Source organism: Vigna unguiculata, chromosome 1 (genome assembly GCF_037176805.1).
Source record: "Vigna unguiculata cultivar grain cowpea cultivar isolate G323 ecotype 2 chromosome 1, ASM3717680v1, whole genome shotgun sequence".
Lineage (NCBI taxonomy): Eukaryota > Viridiplantae > Streptophyta > Magnoliopsida > Fabales > Fabaceae > Vigna > Vigna unguiculata.
The window spans coordinates 12,632,932-12,655,410 of NC_140792.1; the positions used below are offsets into that span (position 1 = coordinate 12,632,932).

The window sequence follows — 22,479 nt, forward strand, 5'->3', positions numbered from 1 at the left end:
AATAGAACAATGTGACAGTGCCCGAGTTATGCAAAACTAAATTTTGTGATTCAAGATGTGTGGTTTATGTATGATTGATCTTAAATATAAAACATTTGATATCTAGTAAGATGACAATTGCATCTTTTGAAATTTAAGAAGACTTCATTTGATATTCAGTATTGAAGTGCATCAATATTACTCAACCAAGCTCACTTGAATCACAAGTTCAATTTAGCGGAAGAAATGTGAAATCATAGCAGAAGAACGATGGAAATGCAGAAAATACATGAATCTATTAAAGAAAAGTATGCTTACAACAAGTGGTTCGGTGAAAGTAGGAGAAATCTACAGGAACAACATTGTGAATTGTCTACGAAAATGCAGCATAAAAATTCAGAAACAATGAAGGAGAGGAAGAAAAATGTGGTGTTCTAACAGAGATGGATGAGTGATTTTTGAGTGGTGATGGAAATGAATGGTGTGTGGATGATTCGAATGAATGAAGCTCTCCTTGATTGAATTGTATTGGTGCCATTCTCACAGTGTAACCTATTATTGGTTGTTCCAAGTAAACTAACTAACAAAACTAACTTATTTTTTACCTAACTACTTTGCAATCTCAACTTGTAACTCAGGTAGAAGATTGCCCAGCAAATGCCACTAGTAAATCATGTTAATTGCATTGTGGTTGGTGTTGCCTTTAGCTCTAAGACTTGCTGTAGTAGGTGAGTAAAGCCAGCTGGCTCATAGTAGTTTTAGCTTTCCTTCTCCAAAGGGGTTTCACGTGTTAGGCCTCCTTTTCACTCCTTTCCCTATTGGTCGTGTCCCACACCATTTAGAAATCCTATTTGAGGCTATGATTAACTTTAGCACACACTCCTTTCTGCATTTTAAGACTTCAAGAAGCAAGTTAGAACCATAAATCAATGCTATAATACACTAAAAATCACCTAACTGAACCAAACATGCGAAAATGAGATTCAAGAGTTCCATGCATTTATTGACCATTTTTCAGCTATCCCAAGGACATCACAAAAGTTATTTTAACGTCCTAAAACTCCCCCCACAATGCCATGACATTTGGAATTGAAAATCAAAATGTCAACTTTAGGTCAACTTTTGGTCAACACTTGCACCAAAAAGTTAACTTTGTCATTTTTAAGCAAATTGACTAGATCAGATTTCTCTCATGGCTTCCCCTGGACATTTGCAATCTCCCTTAACCTTTATCTCTGCATCAAACTCAAAAACCTAAAATTTGATGTTAGGCACATTAAACTCTTCGTAAAAACTTCTAAAACTAGACCAATCCTACTCTTAAACCCTTACACCTAAACCAAGACCAAATTAATATGCTACTACCTACTTATGAACCTATTTTGCATATTAAACTTGATCCAACTAATAGTACTTCTAAGGATTACACTAAAAATGCATTAAAAACACCTAATTAAACTACTTTTGCAAAACTAGACTATAAACCTAACTAAAAAAGTTATAGACTAAAAACTCCTAATTAACATCTTAACCTACCCAAAACCATGCAATTAGCTAAGGAAAAAAATCTAGAGATAAGGAAATTATCACACTATCTCTTGTTGATTTCACCAAAGAGAAGTCTCCTTCAAGGCTAGACACTCTCCTTCCTAGAATGATACCTTAGGAAAGTTAGTTCACCTCCAAAAGGAACACTACACCAAATATGATAACCAAACCAAAAAAGGCCAAGAAATAAAGCAAGAAAATCTCAAAATTAAGGATGCAAAATGTATGATTTATCAAAATGATGTCAGATAGAAAAATGTAGCAGATGGCTTCACTTTAATGATTTATCACTTTTACATTTCTCAACATTGTTCTTTTATTCTTTTTTGTATTTTTCATGACGATCTTACACAAAGTATATTTTAAACAAATATGAATTTTTACTTCTCAACTAATTGTGATAAATAAAAAAAATAAGTGTGCAAATTAAAATAGATTACTGTAACAAAATTTGCAATTGCTAGTAATGATTCTTGCAAAATTTTGGCTACTTTTTTTTACTCTTTTTGCACACTTCTTTTTTTAGCACTTTTTCTTTCTTCTTTTGGTGCTCCTTTTTTTTATCTCTCTCTTTTTTTTACAACAACAATTTTAGGCACTAATTAGAATCATCACTACCAAATGTTCATCGTATAACATGCAATTGAAAAACAAGAAGCAAAGTAGAATAGAAGGAAATTTAAGGAAGAAAAAATTGAGATTAGAAACTTGAATCAAATACAATAGAAACCTAACTTTAAAGAACTTCCTAAGAGCAAATTAAAAAGCATGAACTCAATTGCCGAAAAACAAAAGCTCTTAACGCACATATGAATTGAAATTGAAAGGAAATTTAGGTGATTAAGCAAACACAAGGAAAATCCCACTAGACATTAAGATAACCAAGGTTATCTAGATGTGTAGGTGCATTTCCAAGGATCCAAGGGAGAAGCAAAGGTGCATTTAGAAGCAAAAAGTATGCAGTAAAACTGTATGCATAAAATGCAAGAAATGAAGCACAAATTGAAAGGCTAAACAAATGAATTTAAGACATAATTGGACTAAACATTACTCTAGACAAAACATATGGATTAGAAAATTAAAATGACTCAAAATAGATGAAATAAAAGATGAAAAAAATACTTAAATGAAACATAAAAAGGCACACAAATTCACCATGGCAGAGTTCTTAGGCACAATGGCCGAATGGATCCAAAGGAATAATGGTAAGAGCCATATAACCTATGAGGTGAATGGAAGAAACACAACAAGAAAATTAAAGAAATGAATGGAAACAACATCGAAATGACAAAACAAAAAGGAGGACAAGGCCTTATCTCTTGAAGCATCTTCAACCAAGCTTCATGATACTAGATGATGGTCTTTCGCCAGATGAATCCATGAAAATGCAAGGTAGAAGCTTCATGGATGACATGAGATTGTGCGAAAGTTAAGAGATGGAAGGGAAAAGTGACTCACATTTAGTGAAGGTTTTCCAGGTGAGGCCAACTCTAAGGAAGGAAGCTAGAGTGATTCTAGAGAGAATTCTACTCTAAGATGAGCTCAAACAAGAGATGTGCACCAAATTTGGCAACATTTCATTTCTTAAATTCAAGCTACCAATACATGAGGTAGAGACATATATTTATAGGAGCAAGTTGTCTTAAACCTAGATGACCCATATAAGTGTCATCTTGGAAGAGTTGGAGAGTAAGCTGGAAATCCTCTCCAATGAGAGGTAGGCATGTGGACACTACATAAGAGAATCCTCTCTAGTCATGGAATGACACATGACCACTACCTCTACCTCTCCACTAATGTCTTGGTCATCAAGTTTGAAGAATACTCTTTAACCCTTGGTCAACTGGCTACTTATGCACCCTATTTAGTCAACTTTAGGCCTTGTCCCAAGTTGACTTAAGTTGACCAACCTTCCTAGTCTATTTTGGCTCGTTATACAAATCCCAAAATGAAATTTCCTATACTACTTGGCCTAAAATTCAAGGCCCAAATACTATTTAATAATTTACAAAGAAACCTAGACTAGGTCTTCACATCTTCTTTAACCCAATTGAATATTAACTTGGGCCTACTTAGCTCATATGAAGCCCAATCTTCTTGGACCCTTTTAGTAATGGCTAGGGTGTTTGCAAACATAAAGCAACCCTTAGATGATTAATTATGTTAATCTAGCTTAGCTTAGTGCAGGGCGTCCCACACCTACCACATGGCAAACCCTTAATGGAGAGTTCTCTTACAAAGGCAGTGGTCATGTGTCATTGTCCTATTGGAGAGGCTTTTCATAAAGTATCTTTCCACATGGTAACACATGAGTGGTGCATTTTTCATGAGAGTAAGAGTGACACATGTAACATCCCTGTCGGATATTACGAATTTAAATAATAAAATAAAGACATAATAATAATACATCATTTAATATAAATTCATTTCCCAAAATCGAGGGAGATTTAAAACATTTATTTCATCATAAAATACCTCAAAATCCAAAAAATTATAAAACTCTAAAATATAATAGCCAAGTTCAATAATCCAAATGTTATAAGTCTTTAAATTTGATAAAATAATAATTCTGTAGAATATTTCCCAAATAGCCTAACACTCTGGCTCTATGCCTCACTAGATCCACCTGCAACATCATTTACTCACCTGTAACGCAATACACAATCATCGCCAAACACAAGTAGATAGGGTGAACTAACATCATAAAATACATATACAATTCTAATATATCAGCACAAACACATCAAAGGAAAACTATCCTTTGATTTCACCCCACATGGCCACCACCATGTCATCCATGATCTATGTCTTTAGATGAATAACTCAAGATGTCTTTGCATTATTGCATGGCGCTGCTCTTGAGCCACTAAGCGAAATTCGCTTCCACACCACCTGGCGGGGGACACGTGCTGTTAGGTGCCAAGCACCTCAAAACCCACTAACGTTGCAGACATCACCTGGCGGGACCACCCTCACCACCAAGCGCTATGCGCTCTAGAACCTCACTGTTTTTGTAGCTATCGCTTGGCGGGTCAATTACCACCACCAGACGCTACACCAGTATTTTAAAAATTTAGGCACCAATGACTCTTGAATTGGCCATCACCCAAATATTCGACCACTATCCTGTAAATAATCTCCAATTCAAAAATGATATATCCCATGCCTACGTCCTATGTCAATTAATAGTCATAACTTCAATTTTCCCTTTTTGTAACTTATGTGTATATTAAAGCCCAAAACACCATCTTAAACCACAACAACTAGCAGTTAAGTTTCTGAAATTGCACAACATAGCCTATCCATATTTATAGTTCATGCAGTAGCAAGGTATATCCAAACTGTATTCCATATTTTTGTTTTACTCTCAAGACCACCACCAGGCCATTCAAACAAAAACCAAGAAAACTGCGTGACAGGCATGCGTCGCCTGGCGATCAGGGTCATGCCACCAGGTGGTTGCTCTTCAGGAACCCAGAAAAACCCTCAAATTTGCATGAGTCGCTTGGCACTATAAATAGCCCACTGGGCGGTTTTTGGGAATTTTCTAGAAACACGAAAATTGTAGAATGGACAAAATATTTGCATCCAGTTAAACATACATTTGATACAATTGAGTGATATGAATTAAAAATAACGGTTCCAGCTCCCCTAACCTGGTTTCCTTTCGCTTAAACTTGTGAGTTCTTGGCTTCTCCCTTGATCACTATGTCGCCTAGCACTTCCCCTCAATTCAGCTCCCAATTACACTTAACTCTCATAGTACACTCGCAGAATTGTTTCTCCTCTTACTATTCAACAATGGCAGCCAAAAAACACTTTCTTTTCCCTTAATCCTCACTAAATTTTTGACTTAATTAGCAATGAAGGGAGGAAAACGAAAATGTGTATTAAGGTTGAACTTAATTGTCATTCAAAGTTCATTAGTGGTTGTTTTTCCCGCCCCTCCTTGCTACCCATTGTCAATTAGGGTTTTTGACCTTTCACATTCATGCCAAATAAATTTTGGCAAAAAGAAATTTATTTTGCATAAGCCTAGGTTCGAACCCCTAACCATACAAATGTCAAATCAATGCCCAACCATTCAACCAATTCATGTTTCGTGATAATTCCTATAATTCTAGGATTATATTATTACTCTACACGATCAATTATCCTATTAAAATGCATAATTAAAATAACACACAATTTGACATACATAGGATTTGAACCCAATTCCTCTCAATCAAGTACTCTCAACCACTTGAGCTAGTAATTTTCCACAACACAACAATCAACATTTAATGCCATAAAGGTTCCCACTACCCGCATTTATTAATTAATTATTCATTTAATTAATTAAATTTCGCAGCTCTTACATTCCCCCCAACTTATAAAATTTTTTGACTCGAAAACTGGACTTACCGAGAAATAGGTGTGGATACGACTTCCTCATGAGGTCTTCCATTTCCCACGTCATTTGTTGAGTCGCCTCATCCCAAAGAACCTTCACAGTTTAGATCTCCTTCCTTCTGAGTTGCTTGACTTGAGAATCCAAGATTCTCACTGGTCCAACTCCAATTGTCAGATCTTCGCGCACCTATACATCGTCCTCCTCCAGCACATGTGTAGGATCTGCAATGTACTTCCTCAACTGTGATACATGGAAGACATTGTGCAGATTTTCCAAGTGAGGTGGTGATGAGTCATTATTTTCTTCCATTCCACTAGCCTTTGTGTACCCATTAGACAGTTGTTCAGTGCTTAATTGTTCATCTTTAGAGTGTTTTTCATCTGTTGGGCTTTATTGAGCCACTGTTCAACGGCGCCAAATTTGATAGAGGTCGTACCCCACCAAATTAAAAAAGAATAAATGCAGTACATGAAAGTGAACCAAGTCGTCTCCCAACGACCAATATTTTCATTCAAAGCTTCAATTTCCAGATGAACACAACAATACAACACAGGGGGGATTGGCAGATTTATGGATGCAACACACAATTAAAAACTTAAATGCAGACGTCTAAAATCAATGTAAAAGCAACGTTGATTCCTTGCTTCAAATGAACATCCACCAATCATGGATTACGACTCAAAATGGTTATATTAACTCTCATGGAACCCGAATTAATTACTAAGCGCAAATTAACTCGAACTCAAGTGCACTTAAGCAAAGCACACATCCATGAATTTGCTATAGTTCACTAAGCATGAACACACAATGATTCCACTCTGCAAATTAAGCAAAAACAGAATTGTTTCTTCATTTAAACCCAAACGCAAATTCAGAATTGAGAGATTAACATAACTCCACCGAATAAAACACTAATCTCAAGTTTTCAATCCATTGTCTGCAAAGAATCAACACATAAACTTAGTTCCTCATGGAATCCGAATTAGGCTTCAACATAAATTTTGATTCAACCATCCAAATGAATGCAAATTGATGTAGAAAACCTAAATTGGTGCACGAATCAAAAATGTGCAAGGAAAGAAAGGGGCAACAACAAAAACAGCAACCAAAAATGAGAATACTTCAATATAAATGTTACCCAAATGGTAGAAAACGTTAATACAAGTTCAATGTGCTGTCCAAGACTCATAAAACGTGAAAAACGAATGGAAAACGTGAAAAATGCTTCACCCAAATACCTAAACATAATTAAAAACAAAAATTAGGCCAAATAGTGTGAAATTAGTCCAAATTCGGAACAATAGCCCAATAAAGCCCAACAAATGAAAAACACTCTAAAGATGAAAAATTAAGTACTGAACAACTATCTAATGGGTACACAAAGGCTAGTGGAATGGAAGAAAATAATGACTCATCAGGTGGCAAAGCATTCTGGTACGCTACTGGCCCAACCCTCCTCGTGATCTGATACGGATCAATAAATCGAGGAGTCAACTTCCTCGAATTGAGAGCTCTCCCAATACCGGTTGTCGGTGTAACCCTGAGGAATACATGGTCACCTGCCTTAAACTCAAGCGGCCTCCTCTTCTTATCTGCTTAGGAATTCTACCTGCTCTAATTTGCTCGCATCCGATTCTGGATCACTTTGACTTTCTTAATGGTTTGTTGTAAAAATTTTGGCCGAAGCACCACCGACTCTCTATCTTGTTGCCAGCAAACGGTGTCTTGAATCTCCTACCATACAAAGCCTCGTATGGTGCCATCCCAATGCTGGAGTGATAACTGTTATTGTACATGAACTCAACCAATGGTAGCATATCACTCCAAGTGCCCAGGTGATCCAACACACAAGTCCTCAGCAAGTCCTCGGATCATTGTATGGTTATCTAAGATTGACCTTCTGTTTGAGGGTGATAAGTTGAGCTCAATCTCAACTGAGTACCCAATGTTGCTTGTAACGATTGTAAGAACCTCGATGTGAATCTCGGATCGCGGTCTAATATTGTACTCGTTGGCACACCATGTAACTTGATAATCTTTCTGACATACAAGTCTACCAGTTTGTCCATAGACATTTTTTAATTAATTGGCAAGAAGTGCGCAAATTTTGTCAATTTATCTATAATTACCCACATTGAGTCATGACCATTCACTAACCTCGGCAATTGTGTTACAAAGTCCATGTAAGTGTTGTCTCATTTCCATTGAGGAATATCTAGAGGCTCCAACTTACCACCTGGCCTCTGATGTTCAATCTTCGCCTTTTGGCACACCAGACAAGATGCCACATAATCTACCATTTTTGTCTTCGTACCTGTCCACCAGAAAGTCACTTTCAGATATTTATACATCTTAGTCATACTTGGATGTATGCTAAGATGACTCTTATGCCCTTCCTCCAAGAGAATCTTCCTCAATGTAGGCTTCCTTTGTACACACACCCTCTCTTTGAAACGTAGGATGTCGTCTATGCCCATCCTAAAGCATCCGACGATCTGTTGCAGTTCTTAATCCTTACCCTGTTCCACCCGAATCTCCTCTGGGAACTTATTAGTGACCCTTAACATACTACACCTTATATGACCTACACCTGTGTGTAATCCCAAGTTCAAATCCTGTAGCTTCTCAATCAGCCCGAGTTCTTTCATCATCATAACAGACATGTGAACTCTCTTCCTACTCAGGGCGTCTGCAATGACATTGGTTTTACCATGGTGGTATAAAAACTCAAAGTCGTAATCTTTTAAATACTTCATCCACTTGCGTTGCCTTATCTTCAGTTCTTTCTGATCAAACAAGTACTTCAAGCTTTTGTGATCGCTGAACACCTGAAATTTGGACCTATATAAATAATGCCTCCAAGTGATGAGGGCAAATACCACTGCAGCTAGCTCCAGATCATGCATCAAATAATTCTTCTTGTGCATTTTCTACTGTCTCGACGCATAGGCCACTGACCTTTTGTCCTGCATCAACACACAACCCAAACCTTGGTATGAAACGTCACAATACACCTAAAACGTCTTGGTCGTGTCTGGAATTGCAAACACTGGTGCGGTTGTCAACCTTCTCTTCATATCCTAGAGGTAGGCTTCACACTCATCTGTCCAAGAGAAAGGCTGATCCTTTCTAGTGAACTGTGTTAGTGGTTGAAACATCTTGGAGAATCCTTCCACAAACCTCTAATAATATCCGGCTAAACCTAAGAAACTTTTCACCTCTGTAAATGTCTATGGTCTCTCCCACTTCGCCACCGTCTCAATCTTTGCTAGGTCTATTGCTATTCCTTGGGCTAACATTACATGACCCAAGAATTACACCTCTTTCAGCCAAAATTCACACTTCAACAGCTTTCCATATAACGGATGCTCTCTAAGAACTGCGAGCACTACTCTCAGATGATTTGTGTGTTTCTCTTGACTCTTTGAATAGATTAGTATGTCGTCAATGAATATTATGACAAACTGCTCCAAGTATGGCCAGAAGAACCTGTTCATGTAGTCCATGAATATGACAAGAGCATTCGTCACCCCAAACGGCATCACCACATACTTGTAGTGTCCATAGCATGACCAGAAATCGGTCTTCTACACATCCTATGACTTGACTAAGATCTGATGATATCCAGACCTCAAGTCAATCATAGAGAATATTGCTGCTACTCTCAACTGATCCAGGAAATCATCAATTCTTGGCAATGGGTACTTATTCATGATGGTCAACTTGTTCAGCTGACGATAATCCACACAAAGCCTTGAACTACCATATTTATTCTTCACCAATAGTATCGGTGCTCCCCATGGTGATGCACTCAGTCTGATAAACTTCTTCTCTAGTAGATCCTCAATCTGCTTCTTGAACTCCGCCAACTCTACAAGTGCCATTCGGTACGGTGTCATCGATATTGGGCCAGCTCCAGGGATGAGATCAATGGTGAAATTCACATCCCTCCTTGGCGATAATTCAGGAATGTCATCTGGAAATACATCAGCATACTCATCCACCACTAGTATGCTTCTGATCTGTTCAATTGTACTCTTCTTTTCTCCTTGGGCCACTATCATGTAACAAGTAGCTCCAACTTTTATCTCCTTCCGTGCCTTTTAAGTCGAGATTAACTCAAGTCCTCCTACATCTCGGAACACCACACTGCACCATCCATAATCAATAATAATGTGGTTGCAGGACAACCATTCCATCCCTAGTGCCTCCATCAGCAAGAAGATGAGATTCACCTTGAACCCGCGACCTGCCATTTCTATAGGGCATCTGATGAGTGCATATTTTTGCCCTCATTTAATGTTTAATTATGGGTTTATTGCATAAATGTTCTTTGGATATTTTGAGGTGTGTTAGTGCAGCTGCAACTACGTTGAACTCATGGAGGTGTGGAAATAAATTTCTTAAGGCTTTATGACACCTTAAAGATAAATCCAAGAATAAGAAATTATCAAAATCACAAAAATCCAAGCCAAGCATTGCATGAAGACGACAAGAAAAGCTTGAAAAAGTGAAGAAGTTTGGCTAAACCAAGAAGAGAGGAACACAAAAATTGGACCTTGCGATTTTCTTTATCTTTATGATAGAAGATAATTTGGGAAAAATATATCTTTACATATTTTATTTGATATTTTTAAATAATTATCTTATTTAATTATATCATAAAATATTAAAAGATTATAACTACCAAATCTTTTTAAATATGAGAATATCTTCTTGAATCTTTTTAGTTCCACAACAAACAAATATATTTTGAAGATATTGGATTATTTAGAAGATAATTTAAGGAGATTGCAAAGGGTTGATTTGAAAAATTAATACAAATACTAATTGGTGATAATTTATCATATATCTTTAAGTAATTAATTAATTTAATTATATTAGATATTGATATTATTAACCAACCATATTTGTCAAATAGTCTATATCTCTCAAAATATTTTTAAATATTTATCTTTATCTTTATTTTATAAGATATTTGAGAGATTTTAGAAACAGAAAAGCCCAGTCCAATTCCTATATAAAGAGACCAAGGGAGAAGCAGAAAGACAAGCTCGGCACGTCGGAATTGAGGAACTTTGAGGAACCCTTAGGGGGACCTAATTTCTTTCTCTCTCTCCATTCTTATATTTTTATTTTGCATTCATGGAGTTCTAAACTTCTTGGGTTGATTCCATTATAATTTCTTAATTGGATTCTGAGGTTAGATCAATTAATTTCTTTGTTCTTTTTATTATTGTTGAGGTTTTAATTCATCTATGTCTTTTATCTTTGAATCACGTAAAAAGTAATGATTTTAAATCTATATACATGTTGATCATATAAGTTCAAGGGTTTTTAAATTGAATTGAGACTTTACTTTGATTTTATTTAGAAACTTTCACGTGATTGAATGAGTTTTTATCAATAATTGAGACTTTACTTTGGTTAAAGGTATCTACTCTAACGAAAATTAATCGAGACTTTACTTTGATTAATTAAGCTTTTTATTTGGTGAGGAGATAAAAGAATAAACATGATTAGGCATAGTAAATTTGATTGAGACTGTACTTTGGTTGAATTGACTGTGGATAATCTAAAAGTTCTCACTTTTAATTGAGACTGTACTTTGGTTAAAAGTGAGAACGCCAACAAATTAATTGAGACTTTACATTGATTAATTTGTAAATCTATAACAATAATTAATTGATCAATAATCTTTAGATAACCGATGATGAATCTATTTTGAAAAAGCAATGGAATCAATCTATTTTCTTTACTATTGTTTTTATTTCTTTTTATCTTTTAAATTTTATTTCTATCTTTGTTTATCTTAATCCCCTATATTTTTTATTTTATTTGACTAACTCATTTGTATAGTTTTATAAGAACTAATTTGTTAAAAATCAATTCCGTGTTCGTTGGGAGACGACTTTGGGTTACTTTACCCTTTCTATTTTGTTGACTATTATCTTAGCAATACTGACGTTGCTATAGTTTAGTAGTATTAATTTGATCGTGTCAACGACAATGTTATCAAATTTGGCGTCGTTGCCGGGGAACACGGTTAGAATTTTTATCATTTTAGTTCTTATTTTTATTTTTATTCTTTTGATTTTATTTTTTATTTTTTATTTTTGTTTTATTTTTATTATTTTGTTTTTTATTTATCACTAACATTTTCTTTTCTCAATTTTTATTCTAACATTTTTTTTATTTTCTTTAGTTATTTTATTTTATTTTATTTAGTTATTTTTGTTAAGCATAATTTTTGTTTGAGGAATTTTGTTGGGAAATTTGTGAAACTAGTTGGGTAAAACTTTGGCTAAGGAAAGATAAGGTACTTAAGTTGTCCATTGAGACGCACCTCTCTTTCCTGGAAGTCTACTCAACAAGCTTTCAACTTATTTCTTTTCAAAAAACCTCTTTCAAAAATGCAAAATAATTTTTCATACGAAAATAATCAATATTGTAGTTTTCAGCAACGCCGTGATTTTCAGCAACAAATTGTCACACCTACTTCTGCACCTGATATAAGTGGGTTAACTTTACGACAATTTAATGATCTATATCCTAGATCATCTTTTTTGGGATATGAGCAACAACCATATTTTGAGTGTCCACCTCAGCAACCATATGTTCCAAATAGTTTTCAACAACAACATGTACCACCATAGTAAGTTGAAGCAACCAATGGACCATCCTACAGGGAAGTTATGATATTAATGGGTGAAGTTATAGAGAAATTAGAGTCCATGGATGAAAGGTTGCGAGTTGATCAAAGATGCAGGAATATTGAGCAAGAGTGGTACGAAAATAAGCAAATATTGTCTGATATGTTGAGGGATACAAGTAAGAACAACTTCATAGAATTACTTGTAACTGTTAATACCACCCCTCAACCCCATCAAAGATTTCCTGAAAATCCAGATTTTAACGAACTTCGTCATGAAATCAAAGATGTGCTTCTGAAGTTGGCCATCAGAGCTGAACAAATGTTTGAAGATTTGAGTCAGCTAATGAATGATGCAGTGAGAAAGGTCACTTTGGAAGATATGATGAAAATGATGACTGAAATGATGAAGATGAATCAGACAAATCAAAAAGAGATGATGAATGCCGCCACACAAAGCTTGCAGAGTCAGTCTGAAAAACCAATAGCGGAATGACATCACATTGATATATCTACTGATGGATATAGTGATGCTCATAGTAATATGTCTATTGATGGACATATCAATTTTGCTAAAGATGTTGCTGAAGTTGATGAAGAAATTAAAGATTCTCACACAAACTTATCTACTGATGGATATGTTGATGATGCTCAATGTGAATATAAAGTTGTACCCGTTGATGAGGATATGAGTACAAATGATCATTTTCAAGAGCAAAATTGTGAGGATAATACATTGGAGGAACCAAGTGCAGTTGAAGAGCCAACAGTATTCAAAGATGCAACTGAAGCATCTATTATTGCAATTGACTTGGTTAATGATGAAGCAGTAGAGTCAACAACAGTAGGTGAAAAATTTTGCTCAGAAGATGAGATTATGAGGATTACTAATGATCCGCTTAACCATTCGAATGCACCTGATGATGCTCAAGTTGAGTTGAAGCCACACACTCCACACATCAAGTTTGTTGATGTGAATGATGCAAATAAGTTTTCAGTGGTTATCTTTATTGACATGGCTGCAGAAAAAGAAGAAAGGTTGCTACAACAAGAAAAAAAGTTAGATTCAAATACTTTTGAAAACATTGTTGGTACAAAAGTTAAATTGCATGCATGTTTATTTTTTTTTGTATTTTTAATTTTATAAATATTAAAAAAAATTTAAAAATGTGTTTTTGTTTTCTTTAATAAAATTGTACAAGCTGGCTTGTACTTTATAAAATTAAAGAAAATAAATTTTGACATATGGCCAAATTGAGCCAATAGTCCCAAATTTTCCGTTTCCTCCCCAAAATAAGTCCATCAAAGACATTTTTTTGAAATAAGTGTGGGGGAGACAAATTGTAGGTAGGATTTTTCTTTTTTGTGTTTTTCAATTTTTTTTTGTTTTCATAAAAAAAATTTGTGATTTTTTTTTGAGAAAATTGTGAAAGTATTAACTTTTTACTAAGTGAAACTTTTAAACAATATGTCTCATAAGAAATCCACCAAAAATATTTCCCTGCTTTCAATAAAACATATTGACATTGTATTTTTAGGATTTGATTTAGTAATTGGGATAATCATAATTCTGGAAAAATAAAAGTCATGTTGATATGAGTGGATTGTTTCTATGAATTGCTAATTGAGTTGATTTGAGAATTTCTTGATTAAATCTTTTGTGAAAGAATTTGACCTTGTGACTCTTGAGCCTTAATGTAAAGGATGAATTGCCATATGTCATTCCTATTTTTTCTTGAGTGACTTGCTCATGTTTGTTTATACTCAAATGTTTAGCTTGACTCTTTTGATTTGCATCTTAGGTAAATATGCATGATTTGATATGACTGAGGCATTTCTTGTTTTTAGCTACTTGGCCAAATAAGCCACCCTTGATATTAATCCATTGGTATCCTCTTTGAGCTTTAAACCTCTTTTTCTTGTTTTAAGCCTATTGCATAACCTTGAAAAGAAAAAACCATATTCTACCTTAGGAAGAAAGAAGGAGCTAATGGATTGTGTTTAGGAATGGTTGAGGAATAAAGTGTGTGGGTGAGTACCTCACCCACAAATTAATAAAAATGGCAAAAGAAAAAAATTGTTGATGAAAAAGTGTTGAAATAATTGCTTTCTAAAAAAAAAGAGAGCAACAAAGCAATCAACGAAAAATGGTTGTTTTTGAAATTATGCTCGATTACTCTTCCTACATTACTATTTCAAAAACCTAAAAATCCTAAAATTTTTCCTACCTTTGCCTTGGCCTCATTATAACCTGTAAAAAGTCCTCATGATCTTTGAATGCATGTTTTTTGAAAGTTTGTGAATATCATAGTCTTGCTAAGTATTATGAGTGTTTACTTGCATGAGTATTTTGAGTGAAAACACAAGCCAAAACACTTGAGCGAATTTTGGTGAGGAAATACACACTTAACTTGAGTGCTTTCTTTCCTAATTGATTGTCTTATGAATTCAAAAGATTAACTCAAGTGTGAAAAATAGAACTTTTTTGTTTGTTTATGCAAGGTAATTTGATTTCTAGAATATTGATTTGTCTTAAGTAAGGTTCATTCCTTTGATCTACTGTTGATGTGAAATAAAATACCTCAAAACAAGTTTTGAAATTGCTGAATTTTTCCCAGGAGTGCAAAAGGATAAGTGTGTGGTTATAATCAGTAATAATGTGGTTGCAGGACAACCATTCCATCCCTAGTGCCTCCATCAGCAAGAAGATGAGATTCACCTTGAACCCGCGACCTGCCACTTCTATATGGCATCCCACACAAACAAAATTGGTGGATACCTCACCAAACGCTGGTGTTGAAATTATCAGCTCGCACCCCAGCTCTCGCATTACAAGTTTGAGCCTTCTCACACACTCTTTGGATATGAATGAGTGAGTGCCTCCTGAATCAAAAAACACCACAACACATTGATTAAATAACAAGCATGAGTCTTGTACCAGGTTACATGAATTGATTAGCCATGTATGCTCTCAAATTAATAGAAGCGTGGAGTGAGCTGAACACTAACATTTATTAGCAATTCAAGAGTTCCTTACATGTGCATAGGAAGCTATCATTTATAGTAGATTAGCTTCCTTAATGCAATTCAAATTAAGCACAAATGAAACATAGATGTAGCTTGAAGAGCAAGCTTGATTCTCGGCCATGTGATGTAGAAGGTGATGCAAGATGATGCCAAGTGTCCTTGTCACACATTCCTTGACACCTTCACACTCTCCTTGCTGTGGTCATGCTTAGCTTGCTTGTCTCCATGTGTAGCACATGCCAAGGAATCTTGGCCAAGAAGGAAATTGGGCTCAGCCCAATTTTATGTACCATGTAATCACAAATGTTCTAGCATATTTATTGAAAGCAAAGCCTAAACAAATAGCCCAATTTAAATCTAAACTACGGTCTTTCATGCATCAACTCATATTTTATAGATTTCTTTGGCCCATGTGAATAAAGTGAAAAGCCCATGATTTACTTGATCATCTTGTGAGAGGCCCTTTTGGATCTTCTTCATCATGCTTCTAGTGATTGGGCCTCCAGGTAGGTTTGGGTTGCACTATTGATATATTAAAAGTGGAATGAACACCGTACTCATAAGGAAGATCTAATTGATAAGCAAGAGTATATCTAAAGTACTGGACAAAAGAAGGTTGTGTTGTATTGTTGAAAGTTAATTGAAGATGAACAAGACCTACTTCACAAAAATAATTTTGTGTAGTTTGAGTTGTCTCAAACCTAGTAGGCAACATTAACTCAAAGTATGATTTTGCAAAATCTTTTAAGGAATTTAAAACAATAGGAAGGAAAATTGGTTTGAAAAACTTAGCAAAAGTAAAGATTGGATTGGAAAAATGAGAAAAGTTAAAAGACTTGATCACTCCCTTCGAAATTCCTGATTCAATGAGAATTGTGGGGGTGGGCAGTGCCTTTAGTAGCACTCCCTTCTTGAGTAGGATTTCTTTTTCCTCTTTCTCCTTCTTCTCAAGCTTTAATTTTTATCTCTTTTCTCCAAATGCCCTTTCAGATTCTTTCCTTTCCTCTTCCTTTCTATCTCTTCTTTCCTTCTCTTCTTTCTCTTTTTCCATGTGGTCCCTTTGCTTTTTAATTGCTCTTTGCTTTTCAATTTCTCTTTGCTTTTCAAATGATCTAAGCTTTTCAAGCATTTCTTTTTCTCTTTTCTTACTTAAGAGCAAGTCAAGTTTATCTTTAAAATCTCTTTCTTGACGAGAAAACTTCTTTAGATTTTGAATGAATGCATCTCCTATATCAATGAAATTTTCTAGTCAAGACTGTTGCTGTCGAGTGATCCTATATGAAGAGGGACCAAAATGTTTCCACATGCATGCTTTCAATTTGTAATACACCTAGGCGACTTAGCCTGACTATAGCCATAAAATCTGTCTACATAGCTCCCAAGGACGCAAATAATCACCATACATATGCCAAGCAAATGAAAGTAACTAGCCTAAAATGCTATAAGAGCAACCGGCCTAAGCCGCTAAAGAAGTAACCGGCTTAAGCGGGTAACTTAAGGAAACTAAGCGAGAACTTGAAAAACTCTTAGTATTACCAACAAAACCCTTAGAGCCCACGATAATCAAACTAAGTGACCTGGACTAAGGCCCATGCCCACCTACGACCCAAGCAGGGGCCCAGCCCATGACGTGGCCGGACATAATTAATAATCTATAAATATGCATGGACCCCCAGCAATTAAAGGTACGCATTCATTACTCCCTTAATTACGAGATTTGACTTTCTGAGAGTTTTTGCTGACTTGAATGTTAGAGTCTCTTCCCCAGGTAACCCCTCTCGTGTCCAAACCGATCCAAACTGAGATACCCACAGATAACATATGCTAGCCGGGAGGAAGCCTACTGAGGAGATTGCGGATTGAGGTAAGGTAACGCTTGTGTCTGATATATCTTATTTGTTCTCTGCACGAACAATTGGCGCCTACCATGGGGTACGAGGTAATACTTTACGGACCAACCCGCATTCTCTCGAAGATGGTTTCTACCTACAACAGAGCAGGAGTTAACAAGCAAGCTGAAGTAGGTTCTATAACACCTGCTACTACTAGTCTAGACTTAACCGCTGTCAACACCCAATTTCGTCCGGGTGAATAAATTTATTTTCAAAAAAAATAAAAAAATAATAAAAAAAGGGTTTTTTAGTTAATGGAAAATAAAAAAAAAAATGTGAAACAAAATTTTCTTCAAAAAGATTTTCAAACATCAACTTTAGAAAAAAAAAAGAAAAAAAGAGAGAAAAAAAAAGAAGAAAAAAGGAGGAAGAGCCCAATTTGTTATTAATTTTCATGAGCCCAATAACTCAAATATTTTTTACCTTTGTTCCTGATAGAGAAATTAATTATATAATAATAATTAGAAGCAATATCTCTTCAAATGGTAAGAATCAATATCCTTAATTGGGATTAATTTTGTGCTCTGATTTGTTATTGATGATGATTGATTTTGTGCTCTGATTTGCTGGATTTGATTCCCATAATGTGTTGTTATCATGACCATCTCCTTTCTTATATTGTTCATTACAATTAAGACTAAGATTTCATTGATATTGCAAGGTGTGAGTATAAATACACACTCTGTCATATGGTAAGGAGGACCGAAAAAAAAGATTCTCTACACTTCTCTAATTCTTTTCCCATCATCACTCCCACATCTCCTCTCTCATCTCTCTTTAAAAAAAACATATTGAAGGAGGTAAAAAAAAAGAAAGAGAAGAAGATTCTCTATACTCCCTCTTTCTCTCTTATTGCCACTCACACAAACGCATCTCATTCTTATCTCTCTTGAAAAAAATACAAAAATATTATAAAAGGAGGTAGAAAAAAAAAAAAAAGAAAAGGCAAAAGGTACGTCATTCTTAGTTTCTTTTTCTTTTGATTTTTTTTTAATTTTAATTATTTTTTTTAAATCATAGAAAAAACATTCCTATTTCTTTGGTGTCTGCTCGACCGCTCGCATTCCAAGATACCCATTTTAGACTTTCGTTCTTTTTCTTTTTTCTAAAAAATATATAATATATACCAATCTAAGAATAAAAAAAATAACTTTCTTTGTTTACTTTATAATATCTATCTAGTTGCTCATGTCGTAGTGACATCCACCTCCACTTTTAAATAACTTTAAAAAAATATGAATAATTATAAAAGATTAAAAAGATAAAAAAAATCAAAGATAAAAAAAATATTTTTATTGTCGGTTCGGCCGCTCGCGTCGCATGACATCAATAATAAAATAATACGAAAAATTTGAATGGAAAAGTTTTCAAAATTATAAAACAAATTAAATCATTTTCAAATAATTTTCCAAATAGATTTTTTAAAAAGAATTACGTAACCCTGATTCTCCATTCACATGGAGATACGTAAGAGCGAGGATTAATCTTCGTCGGGCCCAAAAAATCAAAAAAAATAGTTTTGTTTTTTTGTACATTCTTTTATTACTAATTTTGGGAAAAATTAAATATTTTGAAAAACCACAAAACTTTTGCACATTTAATTAAAGGTACCGCCTTAGAACAGGCATTGTGGGGTGCTAATACCTTCCCCATGCGTAACTGACTCCCGGACCCAAATTCTGGTTTTTTGCAGACCTTGCTTTTCTTTTTTATGGTTTTCCATAGTTTCCTATAATAACTATGGTGGCGACTCCAAACTCTGTTTTTACAAAATTTTAACTTTTGGTTCATCGTCCCGTCGCGATTTTGGTTGCGACAGCTGCTATCCTATATGGTCAAGCCAAAATGCAACAAGAGCCAACTGATTTGAAAAAATGCAGTGCTGATGAGATGGAGGTATTACGACAGGAAAACTCACGCCTAAGGAGAAAGATCGAAGCTGGTCCTACTCAAAAGGGAAAGGCTAAGGAAACATCTGACGCAGCAAAGTCCGCGGCTTTCCAACCTACTAAAGAAGAAAGCGAGTACAATTCTACCGCGCACACCTTCACCACTACCTAACAAATTCTCATCCTCTTAACCCATCATACACACTTCCATCCCACCCTCCCAGGGAACACTACGGCTCCTACCCCCGCCGCCACCCTCCCCACCACCCACATCCCACCTTACAATATCCCTCCCACCCTCCCCACCACCCATATCCCTCCTCACAACTTTACATCAACCTTTCCCACCTTCATCCACCATCCCATCCGCCCTCACCCGCTACCATCCACACAACCCAAACGCCGTCATCCTTTTATTGAGTTCATTGTCAACACCCCCCTCCCTTCTCAGTGGGAACCTTTCACACTGGAACGCTATACAGGTGAGACCGATCCAAACGAGCACCTCAAAGTCTATATCACCCATGTCACCCTCTACACTTCTCACAATGTCATTTTCTGTAAGGCCTTCCCTACCATCCTTAAAGGCCCCGCCCTCGAATGGTTTACAACCCTACCACCATACTCCATCGACTGCTTTGACACCCACTCCCACATGTTTACTACTCACTTCACCGACAGCCACCTACATCAAATTATAACCATCTCTCTTATTGGCGTCAGACAAGAACAAGACGAGATGCTCCGGGCTTTCATCGACCGCTTCAGTAAGGCTGCCCTTCGCACACCATACCTTAACCAGGAAATGATACTTCAGTGTGTGGCACACACTCTCAAACGCAGCCCATTCGCCAACGTCTACTTCCACCCACCCGCCTCCATGCATGAATTGAAGCTCCGTGCCACGGACTATATCCGCGTGGACGAGATGCAAACTCTCCACACAAAATTCTGCAACGACTATACACCCTCTACAACAACCCCCCCTACACAACCTTCCCGGCCTGACCCTGGACCCAAAGAACCTCGGCAACCCCGCTTCTGCACCCATAAATGTTCCTCGATCCCGTCTCCTTGATGAAGCCCTGCAGGCCAACCTCATCCCACCAGCAAGCAAGACATCCACTCCCCCAAACGCAGACATGACTAAATATTGCCGCTATCACCGAAACAACGACTACACCACCAACAAGATTGAAGAATTTGTTCATGTTGACCACTACCGCCGCTTCATCCGCAAAGACGACCACCCTGCACGATCCGACCACCGACACCCTCCCCGCGATTCTTGCCACGACAAACGTCCTAGCCAACCCACCAGTCGCGACCCCCAACCTGCTCGCACTGATATTGCCTCGACCGATCCCCCACTACGCGACACCATTAACATCATCTATGGTGGCTTCGCTTGTAGGGCATCCACCTCATTAACATTAACGAATGAGTGGCTCCCGAGTCGAACAACACTACCACCTTGTGGTCACACAACAGACACAGAAACTGTAAAAGGTTACCCGGTGCTCTAGGTCGATCTCCTACCGGCCTCTTGGCTGGCGGACCACCAGCTGGTTTCCTGTTAGGACACTGACGTGCAAAGTGCCCTATCTACTCACACATGTAGCACTTACCAGTGCCACTGCCTCCCCCTGTACTGCTGGCAGGTCTAGTACAATCCCCCCTCAAGTGCTCCCTGCCGCAGTTATAACACTGTAGCCTCCCGGAGGTAGCCGACGGTCTGCTATAAGGTTTCTTCTGTGATCTGACCTCTGGGTAGTCTTCTGCTGTTTCCCTCCTCCACTCGACCCAATCTCCAACTGCTCCATAGTCTTGGCCTGCTCGACCAAAACTGGAAACTCTCTAATCCGAAACGGCACAATGAAGCGGCACAACTCATGTTTTAGTCCGCCCTCAAACTTTCTGCACCTTCACTCCTCGGTCACTACAGGCGTATAAAAACGAGCTAAATACTCGAACCGCTCTATGTAACCCTGCACGGTCATAGTTCCCTGCTGGAGGGTAAAGAACTCTTCCTCCCGCTCGTGCCTCGCACTGTCGGGAAAGTACTTCTCCAGGAACCTCGTCCTGAAGATAACCCATGTTACCTGCTCCTCCCGGGTCTGCATCAACTGCTGCATCCCCTGCCACCAATACTCTGCGTCTGCCACCAAGAGAAAAGTGACAAACAACAAATTTTGCTCATCCGTGCATTCCAACACCCGACAGATCTTCTCAAACTCCCGCATCCAAGCATCTGCCTCATCAGGAGTGGCCTTGCCAGAGAACTTGATCGGCCAATGTTTCATGAAATCCTCCATAGATACTGGCCTGGTAGGTGCCACGACGGCTCTGGGTGGCACTACTATAGGCTGCATCGCGTCCACCATACGATGGATCGCCTGAGCTATGTCATTAGCCCCAACGGTGTTCCTCCTCCTCCTGTTAGCCATAGCTTGTGCGCGCCACATATTACAGCTGTTCACACACACACAGCTCAAATTAGGATTTCATATCCAAAAAATAAACTAATAACACAGACAGTTAGTCACGCAAGCGTAACACAGTTTGCTCACTCCCCATAGACCCAAAAAATCATTTTGAAAACCATTGCTCTGATACCAAATGTAACATCCCGTCAGGATATTACTTGTTTAATTAAATAAAACAATTAAATATATAAAATCATCGCATTTATGAATAACCTCATTTTCCCAAAGCGCGGGAAAATTTAAATTTTATTAAACGATCAAATAAATTTATAAATATGCACTACAATGCCAAAATCACAATGTTATAAAATCACCCATCAGGGTTTACAACTGTTTCAAAATCAATAAATAACATAAGAGTTTTCCCCGAGTCGAACCCCTCTCCGCGACTAAGCTGCACCAGAGCCACCTACATCATCAACATCTGCTCCTGTGTACCGCGTACATGATCATCGCCAAACACACGCAGATAGGGTGAGCTTAGCAGATAAATCATATTGTTCCTGCAAAGAACAAATAAGATGAGTTAGGCACAAGTGTCACCGTACCATGTAGTTTGCTATCTCTTCAGTTGGTCTCTCCCCGGTTGATACATGTTAGCTTGAACCCAGGA

The 22,479-nt window shown here is 37.0% G+C and overlaps 1 protein-coding gene across 1 annotated transcript; it reads right to left on the reverse strand.

Annotated features, from left to right (window-relative positions):
• Positions 1-8,115: 8,115 nt before the first annotated feature.
• Positions 8,116-8,847, reverse strand: LOC114188354 (uncharacterized). Its single transcript, XM_028076951.1, has 2 exons — positions 8,439-8,847; positions 8,116-8,234 (listed from the first exon to the last, which is right to left on the reverse strand). The coding sequence occupies exons 1-2, from the start codon at positions 8,845-8,847 to the stop codon at positions 8,116-8,118; spliced, it is 528 nt and encodes a 175-aa protein (XP_027932752.1).
• Positions 8,848-22,479: the final 13,632 nt, after the last annotated feature.

Coding starts and splice junctions, on each gene's coding strand:
- LOC114188354 (XM_028076951.1), bottom strand. CDS start 8,847: ATGCACAAGAAGAATTATTTGATGCATGATCTGGAGCTAGCTGCAGTG. Junction 8,235..8,438: donor GGAGATTCGGGTGGAACAGG/GTAAGGATTAAG, acceptor TCTGGTGGACAG/GTACGAAGACAAAAATGGTA.